General features: G+C 35.8%; 1 protein-coding gene across 1 annotated transcript in view; it reads right to left on the bottom strand.

Moving 5' to 3' along the window:
• Positions 1-3,800: 3,800 nt before the first annotated feature.
• LOC125056030 overlaps positions 3,801-12,060 on the bottom strand; it is a 30,466-nt gene continuing 22,206 nt past the window's right edge. Inside the window, exons 8-11 of the mRNA XM_047658847.1 lie at positions 10,572-10,780; positions 8,448-9,653; positions 7,100-7,274; positions 3,801-6,522 (exon numbers count right to left, since the gene is read on the bottom strand). Of these exons, the coding sequence (XP_047514803.1) occupies positions 6,424-6,522; positions 7,100-7,274; positions 8,448-9,653; positions 10,572-10,780 (1,689 nt within the window). The 3' untranslated portion in view covers positions 3,801-6,423. The remainder of the gene's footprint in view (positions 6,523-7,099; positions 7,275-8,447; positions 9,654-10,571; positions 10,781-12,060) is intronic.

Here is a 12,060-nt window from a genome sequence, read left to right on the forward strand (position 1 = left end):
GAGATGCTCTCTCACCCACGTAGTCCTGGAATGCATGACTGTAGCCCAACGAACAGAAATCAGGAGCAGTGAGGCTGCTTCGTGAAACCTGCTTAGCGCCCAGCCAACTTCTGAGCTACTGGAAGGATTTTACGCACACGACCAAATAGGCGCCTAAGCCTTGTTAAATTCAACGTTAGTATTGTCATAGCTTTGAAAATAACCCGAGACCATGTGTCATAATAAAGAAAAATTATCTAGAAAATCGACACCTCTGTTTATATTATCCTATATAAGGGCGTGACCAAATATAGCGGCGTGGAGCGCGGCCCGCTGCACTCTTTTTGTACAAGTGACGCGCGCTTTATAGTGCGCAGGTGCATTCGCATTAGGGATGATCGATATTGACATCGATGTCATAATAGAAAGCCCAACATCGAGGATTTTTGCATTAATAATTGACAAAGAAATAAAATACAGTGAAATGGTACGAAATTTATTAAGAAACAAAAAATATAACATATTTCGATATTTTTTATCATCTGACTGTATGTAAAGTAATTTTGATGAAGAAGAACCTCTTAATCTATTTCTTTGTTGATAAAAAGTAGTGAGGAAGTGTGAGAGAGAAAGAGCGAGCGAGACTACGAAGAATGAACGAAGTGAACGACCGGTGCGCAGTGAATAAATACTCGTTCAGAATTTTAACCTGATTTGTGGAAGCGTTTACAGAAGACTTAAATATTTTTCGTAAGTTGCATTGGTCGTGCCAACATCGATGTTACGATATTTTTCGTATAGCAACATCAAGTTCACATAGTTGTTGTCTCCTACGAATGCCGCATGTTGCTGCCGCGCACCTTGCATGCCCTGTTTGGTCACGCCCTATTGTGCTATCACGGAATTTATAAAAACGTAAACTAGAGGAAATACTAATATAGAGACAAAGGTACTTAAGACAATAAAGAGTTTATAATAAGGTTTTGGAAAAAGGTGTTAAATAAAAAACATTGTAAATTCAAATTATTTATTTGTGATGTTTTACATAACACAAAAACACTTATATCGAAAATCATACAAAACAGTCACCATAAATATTAAATTAGATATATTATGTACAAGTTTAAAAACTTAAAACTACTTAACAACTATGACTAGATCTTGGAATGTATTACGTAGGTACAACAGTGATTCTCAATATACTTCTTACAGACGTACTCAGAGTCGTTCAATTATCTTTAATGGAAACTTAAACAACGGTGATTAACGAGTAAGCTCGCTCGGGTAAGAGCTTTTAGAGGCTTTTAGAGGACACTGAACAAGGTATAACGTAATATTAAGAAACAATTATTTATGAATAACTGATTAGTGACGGTAATATATTTCCAAAAGTATGTAACTTTAGAGGACTCCCGGGTTTTTGACATGTTAACAGGAATGTAAATTACCATGAAGCAAGTCCCGGTTGAAGCATCGCCCTTAGAAGTAAAAAATCGTTATAAAAACTTGTAGCGAAATCGGAGAACTCGCTGTCCAAGATGCAACGCACTCGAAACGTGAAATTACGTGAAAATTTTAATAAATTGGCGTATGTGTTGAAGTTTTATTAATCGGGTATATCCGTCGAGTAAACCAAAGACCATAGAATGGAATAATCTATTCCTTCTAAGGTAGCGTTCAAGTATTACGTAACGAATTTTGGAGGGAGGAGGGGTCCTTTTGTAAAACGTAAAGGCCGATTTACATTATCTTAGTGTTTAGGAGAGTGCTTTAGTACAACTTGAAAGGCAAGTTCTTTAGCGTAGCGTTTACTAAAGCAAGTAGCGTTTACATGTTTCAACTAAAGTACTATCCTAAAGCACTCTCCTAAACACTAAGATAATGTAAATCGGCCTTTACGATGAGGGGCGGGGATGTAATTACGCGTTATTGTTAATAATACTCGACTTTCCAGTACTTTACAAAATGTAATGGTAAAATTTAGGTATAAAGAGTCACTAGGTGGTCACGAAACGTTTTATTATACTTGGGTACAGAAAAACGTTACGGCGCGTTACATGGGGGGAGGGGGAATCAATAATCTCCAAAAATTACGTGACTTAATACTTGAACGCTCCCTAAATGCAAATTAACTCTGCTATTCGTCATTCGAATTTATCTTTGGACTCTTAATAAAAAGGCTGAAATATAGCTTGGGGCTAAAAGTTATACTAATTCGCACGGACTAGGAGCCAAAACTCAAAATGTAACGGAGTCAAAAAAATATAACGCATGTCTTTTATTCAAACTTTTCTCTTAGTTTCTTAGTAATAATGAAGTTATCTAAAGTAAGTCTACTACAGTCATTATCAAGAACTTATGACAATTAACTATACCGTCTTAAATACTTGTCTTGAGCAGCGACGTTTGTCCGATATTTGAAATATTGTAGAAAAACTTGGACCACTTCCAGATTATTAATTAACTGGTACTACTAATTCCTCTTTTCCAATTATCCAGTAAGTGTAAATGTTTGTATATTATAACCAAGCATTATTTTACTAAAAACTTAAATAATAAAATAAATATATTTTATCCTAAATCATCTCGCGAAATTGTATTCCCGAAAAGTGTTGACTTGTGATAGGTATTATTTTTAATATAATACAAGCTGTCATATATATTAATATATATTTTTTTGAATATTTGTAGATAAATATAGCTTATATATAATGGTGAAATAATTCTTTGCAGTCCCAGTAGTTTAAAAACAATTATAAAAATATATGAATATAGATGAACTATAGGAGATGTATATACACAAAAATATGTTGAACAAAATAATCATGCATAACCTAACCAAAACGATAGAACTATGACACAATTAATTAGTGCGATAATTACTTGAGGAGAAATCGACCAAAATTTATTTTTGGTTTTCCCTGATATTATATTTCAAGAATAATAAATATATCTTTTATAGAACAAAACAAAAAAAGTCCACACGAGTATTAGCTAAACTCTAAAGCGTAATGAACCGAAGCACAGCTTCATCAGTGATACCAACTGTTACCAACTTTTGTTATACACTCGGTTTGAGATATACAGTCAAAATCTGTTATAGACATCGAAGGGACTCATATTTGGTCGTAAAAACCGACACCCCTAAAGGCTGATTTACATTATCTTAGTGTTTAGGAGAGTGCTTTAGTACAACTTGAAAGGCAAGTTCTTTAGTGCTTTAGTGCGTTGCGAGTGAACGTTTACATTTCTTCCAGTAGAGTATCATTACAGCGCCACAATGAACGCGCAACGACGTCGGCAAATACGCTCTATTCTACGCAAAATACTAACTGTAGTTATGGAACAAATAGAAGACGAGATTTTATTCGAAATAAATAAACTAAATATAAATAATAAACAAAATAGCTTCTTTTAAGGCAGTGTATGCCGAATGCCTAGCCGGTTTGTTTTTGTATAAATTGTTTTTAACGTTTCACAAACATTCGTGAACAACATATTCAGACACAAATTTGATAGTTGTATCTTCCGACCATTTAGCCATCTATAAAAATCAAAAAACACGCACGCGTTTCATGGCACTTATGCACTCTCCTAAAGATTTGACTAAATTACGTGTTTACACACAACAAGGCAAGATCTCGGGGAGTCCGCGGGCGCGGGAGGGGTATCACTTGAAACAAAAATAAAAAAAATTCTATTTTGATTCAACTTGAAAGTCAAGTAGAACCGTACTAAAGCAAGTAGCGTTTACTAAAGCCAGTAGCGTTTACATGTTTCAACTAAAGTACTATCCTAAAGCACTCTCCTAAACACTAAGGTCATGTAAATCGGCCTTAATGGAGCGTTCAAGTATTACGTCACGCAATTTTTGGAGATCATTAACCCCCCCATGTATCGCGCCGTAACGTTTTTCTGTACTGTTTTCTATAGTAAAGTGTTTCGTGACCACTTAGTAATTCTTTATACCTAAAAGTTACCATTATGTGGTGTAAAGTACTGGAAAGTCGAAAATAATATTAACAATAACGCGTAAATCAATCCCCGACCCGCATCGTAACGTTTTACAAAAAGACACAGATCAGAAATTGATCTTTTATAGTTAATTTACAATATAGATAGCTGTGAATGTTGGATAATTGCACTCTAAATTACGTACTATTTCGTGTCTTTCTGTCAAATTGTACTTCCGCTGTGACGAAAAGAGACGGATGCAACAGAGGAATTGGGTTTTTTTAGGAACGAGAATTTGTCTCGTTACTGTTATAGAAACAAATGTACACCGAGTTGTATAAATATTTAAATATTATATATTTATGTTATAAAAATTAAATGCGTAAACGATTATGGCATCTAATAATATATAAAATAATCTATGAACTACGTAAATAATTGTACACAATTACGCTAAATGTACAACTACTATCAAATTATTAAACAAAATACAAAATTCGTCTATTATTACAGAAGTAGCTGCCGCGTTTTAAATTAAACTTTATTTATATAAATGCGAATTTATTACGTAAATCTAGTAAAAATATAGCGATTGCAAATATTAACTTCGCATAGATGGAGCAAAAATGCAATATTCTCTATATCAAAACTGTCAGCGACAAATGACAGCTGTCATTTGACAGTTGACAAGCAATTCACATGTATTAAATGTTTTATTAGACTAAAAATAAATAAGTTTTTCGTTGTTAAAAGAGATTCATAGTTTACTCCTCCCACAGTTGTTCCATATCAATAACCCCATAAAACAAAATAAAAAATTCTATACGTGTTATACCACTTTGACATACGGATTTTGTATCTTTTTATGTCATTTGCCAATATTCCATAGTGCATTCATTTCAACGGTCGGATTGTTGGATACCAGAGGAGGCATACAATTAAAATATATCATAAACATTGAAGTGTAAGGATCTGGAAAAACAAAAACATTCGACAAGAAACAAAGGAAGACCGAAAGAGCGAGATTCGAGGTTGGAAAAAACTGGAGGAGATTTTCTCGCGGACGGGGGTCGCATAAAATACCAAAATTGTACATTTGTAGGGGTGATGCTATATTATTATATATTACCCCTATAACGCAATATCCGTCCCCATATAATGCGGTTGTTCTACCCTATAATGCGGAGTTATAAGTGAGAAATTTATAATGAGTTGTCAAGTCCATAATTAGTATTGCGTTCCTTTGCACCTGTTTCAACTGTGTTGTTATAAAAAACTAAATAACTTTATTAAATTCGTGTTCCTAGTTTAAATTGTTCAAAGAAATGGTTTTACGAGAATACTCGTATATCGCGTTATATGGGGTTTACTGTATTATATTTAAACTAGTTGATAAATAAAAGCTTATAATTGTCTAGGGTCTACCACAACCACGACTTTGTCTTAAGGTTGATTTATGTGAAGGATACTTGCTGTGTTAAGTATCTTCACAAACTAACAATAGGCGTGGAGAGACGGACGCAACCACCATATAGCATGTCGGGAAGCTGATAAGGCTCTGTTGTTACCGCATCCCGCCTAAGGCGATTGCTGGTGGTGCTTTGGGTTTTTAGTGGGTATGCACAATCGCGAGTCCCACATAACACTCCCGCACTAAGCAGTCGCGCCGCGGTATGCGCAATGCATTTCTCCAAGTAAAATAGGGAAACAAATGAATGCCAATTCTCTTATAAACTAATAGCATTTGAGCATAATCTAAACCTTATATTTAAAACTATAAGTAAGTGAAAGTATTTAGCTGCATAGGAACACTTAAGGTAAAAAGGCACTTTGTTCTACAAACGTCACTTTAAAACAGATTAAAAATATTTTATAGTTAAGTTGAGCTTTTCGATTTCTATGTCTTAGTAATAGCTGTTCAATAAATTATTTATTGAATAAAGGAGAAGCTAAATAAACAGAAATGTCCGTTTTGCAACTAAAAATGGTTTTAACTTAAATATTTTATAATTAAAACCTAAGTAGCTTTGAATTTGAATTTTACTTAGGTTAATAAATTTAGTTAATTATTACGAATATTATTATGCCAAAGCGGTTTTGTATTACAAATTATTTTTGATATTTGTACTGTATATATATTTAACGTAAATCTTTGGTTACTTAGCTATATAAAATTCAACTTATTGGAGCACTGGTACCTATGAGCACGGGTACTCTGCAACTTAAAACAACGATTCCGATTACAATGTACTTATTTTAGCGCCCAAGATTGGGTATGGATATTGAGACTTATGAACTTCAAACTATGAAATCGTTTTAGAAAGTTACAGAATACCGATGCTGACTATAAATTATTATATTATATATATTATTAAAAAAACATTGTCAAACAAAGATCGATAGTTAAACGTTTTAAACGCTTATTTAGCCTTGAGAAAGGCGATACCCATGGTTTAGAATGAGTATTTACAAATTATATTTACCAATTAACTATGGTAAGAATCGGTCGTTTTCCCGCGGTGCGTCTGCGCTGAGGTAAGTGACGTCGGTGGTCGCGGAAGGAGGGGCGGCCCATGATACCCATCGAGCCTATAAAAGGTTTCAATTCTTAGTAATGTTCTTTAGCCCAAACAAAGTATAGTTCCCAGGCTATTGAATCGTTTAAAAACTTTCGCAAACATGGCCAAGTTACAGCAGAAATTATAAAATGGATGGATATATGGGAAAGAAACAAATAAAAAACGAATGTGTTTAAAATATAGCAACACTAAATAAAAGTTACTACCAATACAAATTTTCAGTATACAATAATACATTAAAAAAATAAATCAGTGGCGCTACAACCTCTTTAGGTCTTGGCCTCAGATTCTGTTTTATGATCATTTTTAAATCTAATAGGCAAGTAGGTGATCAGCCTCCAGTGCCTGACACACGCCGTCGACTTTTTGGGTCTAAGAAATGTCGGTTTCCTCACGATGTTTTCCTTCACCGTTCGAGCAAATGTTAAAATGCCCACACAGAAAGAAAATCCATTGGTGCACAGCCGGGGATCGAACCTACGACCTCAGGTATGAGAGTCGCACGCTGAAGCCAACACTGCTCAACATAAAAAATATTTTATAAACCTTAAAAATACATTTAAAAAAAAAAACAACCAAAAACTCACTTCAGCTCTTTCCTTGGACAGTCTCCAAGAGTCAACGTCAAGAGACAAGGCATCCAAGGGTAAATCAAGACATGGAGACAGCAGTCGAGGAGTGTCAGCTATGAACGCGGCCACCTCCGACGCTGTGGGACGGGACTTGTACTCCGACTGCCAGCAGGACTTGATTAGGCCTTCTCTGTAATAAAAAAACACGTAAGGTAAGGTATTTTTTCAATATTAAAAAAAAAATAATAGCAGACCGGCCAAGCGTTGCTGTGGCTAAGGTTTTTGTTACATTACATAGTAGTAAACCACCGTCACCGTGACCACGCACGCTGTAAAGCACGCGAAACGTCGGATAAATTTAAAATTATGTTAAATTATTGTAAATTTATATAATACATAACTTTAATCCGGTAAAAAGTTTTTTCTTTAAATGTGTATAGGTTATGTCAATCAAAGACAATACTAGTAGTAAACTATTCAAGGGAAACGGTAGGAGAACTTATGTGAAAGGTAGATAGCTTATGTGAAACGTTGGTACTTTTAACACAGCGCCATCTGTTAGAATTGTATCAAACAAAATATTTGCAATAAAATAATATTGCGGGTATAAATTGAGATGTAAGCTATCCTATCTTTTAAGTTGGATCAAACTGTACACGGTGTGCAAATTTGATTGATATCGGTTCGGTAGTTTAGGAGTCCATAGCGGACAAACAACGTGACAAGTAATTTATATATATTAAGATAAGATATCAGTGGCACGTCAACCTTTTTAGGTCTGGGCCTCAGATTTCTGTATCTGTTTCATGATCATTTGTCAATATAATAGGCAAGTAAGTAATCTCTTGTGTCTGACAAGCTTGTTTCCTCACGATGTTTTCCTTCACCGTTTGAGCAAATGTTAAATGCGCACATAAAGAAAGTCCATTGGTGCACAGTCGAGGATCGAACCTACGACGGCTGAGAGTCGCACTAGGACAACATTGCTTTTTTAATATTATATTAAAAATCAACACACAAATTTTGTGACGGTGGAATAAGGAACAAAAGGAATATACTAAGATTGACTAGAAAATAATTTTTTATAAGATAAATGAAATTTTGTTTTATGGTTTTTAAAAATCCCAGAAATCACGTTACTATGCCTCACTAGTTTATGGGTAAATTCTTAAAATGATCAATGTCAAGACATCCTAACGCCATATTCAAAAAAATAATATAATATTAACATCGCTTAAACAAAAGTCTGTCTCTTTTCATCACAGCGTAAACATAATCAACAGAAAGAGACGAAAATAGTTGAAACGGCATAAGATTTTTTTCTAGGTAACAATTCGAAAATATATTTTATAGAAAAACTTACAATTGAGGCTTCAAACCCGTCGGCAGTGTAATTGTCTGTCCAGATTTCACTTTATTCAACACTTCACTATTACTAAGTCCTTGGTAGGGCAAGGAGCCAAACGTCACTATTTCATAGAGGAGAACACCGAACGACCACACATCAGACGCAGGCAAAAATATCCCAAGAGCTAAACTCTCTGGTGCCATCCATCGCACTGGAAGCATTCCTTTCCTGCTAAATCTGTAGTAATCATTCTCAAAAACAAGCCTCGTCATCCCAAAGTCAGCTAACTTCACGACTCTTCTTGCGCTGACTAAGCAATTTCGTGCTGCGACATCTCTGTGCACGTATTTCATTTGCGCTAAATACGAAAGCGCCCTCGCAATATCCAAAGCCATGCCCGTCAGTCTTCTAGCAGACACTTGCTCTTCTGGGTCGTCTCCAGAATCCGAGTTAGCTAGATGCCTTCGAGCTAGAAGGTAGTTCTTCAAGTCTCCATAGAGCATGAACTCCATAACCGTGCAGACTGGTTCAGTCTTTGTGATAACGGCCAATAGTCGTACGACATTCTTGTGATCGAAGCGTTTCATTACTTCCGCTTCGGATAGAAAATCTAGTTTTTCCTCGTTACTGGCTCCTGCTTTTAAGGTTTTGACTGCTACCGCTGTCCAGCCTCGATCTTCGGCCAATAGGGCGTGCCCGCCGTACACGGTCCCAAAAGCCCCCATGCCCAATTTTCTGTTTATAACAACTCTTTCACGAGGGATTTCCCATGGATCCAAGCCTACAGCCTTGACAAGTGGAAGTCTTCTTAAGGTTAATGCTTCGAGTTTTGCCCGATACTTCTTCTCTGCCCGCCGCTTGCAGTAGACCATTAGTCCGGATAAAATCACGATTGTAACTCCCAGCAAAGTTGATACTAGAAGAATGGTTGATGTACGGCATTGTATGTTGAATAAGTCGGCTAAGGGCTGTAGGGCGCATCGATCGTGGCCATCATCAGGCCTACGACCATCAGCTGTGTACCACTTCAAGGCATTTTCTTCTAACTCCAGTTTATCATCAAACCATCTTCCAATCTCACGTCGACGCTGACCGTCCCATTGGTAGATGATAAGAGGAGAGGATCGGGCAAATATAGCGCCATCTTTGCTCAGTTTAATCCATTCGAATTTCCCCGTCAGTCCTACATATTTGATGAGCGTTGCGTTGGTCACCAACGATCTGAAAACGGATTTTGTTTTTAAACAAGTTTCTAATTCATTGAAGAGCCAAATTAATTGCTTAATTATTATAATTATTACACGTGCGTAATACTACAAGCCACAAAACCAGTTTTGCGATGACGAAATTATAAATACTAAAATTAATAATTTCTAACTTAGGCTGAAAATGGTAATGAACAAAAAATACTGGTATTATTGTGAAAAAGCGTGGGGCGCTCTGTGCCATATTTTTCGTCTATAGCAAACCACGCTTTTTCACAATAATACCAGTATTTTTTGTTCATTACTATTTTCAGCCTAAATTAGGACTTATTTTTCACTTTTTAGTTTGATGAGCTTTAAAAGCATGTTTTTTAGTTTTTTTTTTTAAACTTTTATTTTTTACTAAATTTTTTTTTGGATTATTGCATTGTCATCGATCTTTGACGGGTGCGCAAAATTTGAATAAAATCTGTCCGTTTAAAGTGGGTCAAAATCGAGTCCGAAGGTACATTACTTACAAGTCGGTTACATACGTACATACATACAGGTGAAGCTAATATAAAGCGTGTAAAAAAAAAGAACTTATACATTTTCAAGATACTGCTTTCTTTTTATGTAACAGGAGGCAAAACGGGTTGGAGGCTCACCTGATTTTAAGTGATATCCGCGCCAATGTCACACTCACATTGTCAGAAGACTCGCAAGATAATACATAATATGAGAGAGAGAGAGAGAGAGTTCTTTATATTACTGTAGTGATATATTAAAAAATCATTCCTAAACGCACACGTTATACAGTAACTATTGACTCTAGTTCAAAGCCTCATTTTGAGTTCCGCAAATTTATAAATAAATATATATCTCTGTTTTAAGCTCCAGAAGTCAGGAGTTATTACCAACAATCAAGTGACAAAATAAAATTATTCTCACACACCTTAAAAGTTCAGGATCATGAAGATCGTCAAGGGCAGCTGGTCGTGCAATGATCAGCTTTTTGAGAGCGCTGGCCCAAAGCTTTAGCACATCATACAGCAAAGCTGCATACGGACCTGGCTTGTCGCATGGTTTGTTTAGCATATGACAGTCCTCTCTCCAACGGTACTCCCATGACTCCATTTCTTCCGACTTCGTGGTATTTGTATTCTGATAACAAACAGATTTTGAATTCTGGTGAAAAGGCCACTAATAAGCCATACAGACTTGTTCATTCGGTAAGTTGTATTCCTATAAAAAGTATATTCAAAACAAATGACTGTCACGGCAATTATACAATTGGCCTAAATCGTAATTAAGTTTAGGTAATTAATAATAGTTTGTGTTTTAATAGTTTACTTAAGATCTGGGTTGAATGCCTTGTGCGACCCCCGGGGAATTCAATGCGGTGCCAGATGTCATTCATTCAGAATGGATGTGTCTGGCACTGCAGGTGATATGGAGGGCCTAGGAGGAATTTTTTGTGGGTCGGGTTTCTCCCCTCTGGTTAGCAGAGGGATAAGAGATAACCATCCCCACAGTCCCCGCGGTAGCGACTGAATACGCCCGCGGGCCTGCATTTGTGCATTTTTACCTCCTTCATAAAAAAAAAAAAGTTTACTTAAGATAATATGCTATTGCCCAATTTAGGAATGTGACATTTGAAATACATCTTTCTCTCGTATTACTTTTCAGGATATTTATACAATTAACAAGCCATCAACTGATAATGATATTGCACCTGATGAGACTAAAAGTTATGCCTTATCACCACCACCTCAAATGAGGAGAACTGATAATATATTGGATTCCGACTTAGTTTATTCATTAACAGCAAAGAGAGATGAATTTTCAGTATTTGGTGAATATGTCACCGTAAAATTGTAAAAACCGTTAGATTGTAATCTATCTCGCGAGATTGTAAACTGTCGAAAGATTGTGAACCTCAACGAACTGCTTACAAATTAACGTATTATTATTCGGTAGTTATATGAAATTGTTGGGAAGTAAAATTAATCTGTAATTGACCAAAGAAGTTTGAATGATAACTAAGTTAGTGTAGTACAATCTACATTGCAAATGAACTGCGTTCACTAAAATGTAAAAGAGAGATGTAATATTTGACGTTAAAATTAATATGCTAAATGAATTTAGTCTGAAACCTTTGGGCAGCTGTCTTGCGAGTGTATATATCGTGCTGTTAAGATCTTATGAACTTTTTTACGCTGAACCAGTATAAATGGGATGAGGTGGTACGATTCCTGGCTTGGAATGGACTTTTCCATGTGCGCATTATACACTTCCTCGTGAGAAACATCGTAAGAAAACCGTAATGTCTTAGATATAAACAAACGACGGCGTGTGTCAGGCACAGAAGGCTGACACACGTCTAACAAGAAAATAATAATTACAGAAATCTGAGGCCAAAACCAAGGATTTTGGCGTCATTG

This window comes from Pieris napi, chromosome 14 (genome assembly GCF_905475465.1).
Source record: "Pieris napi chromosome 14, ilPieNapi1.2, whole genome shotgun sequence".
Classification (NCBI taxonomy): Eukaryota; Metazoa; Arthropoda; class Insecta; order Lepidoptera; family Pieridae; genus Pieris; species Pieris napi.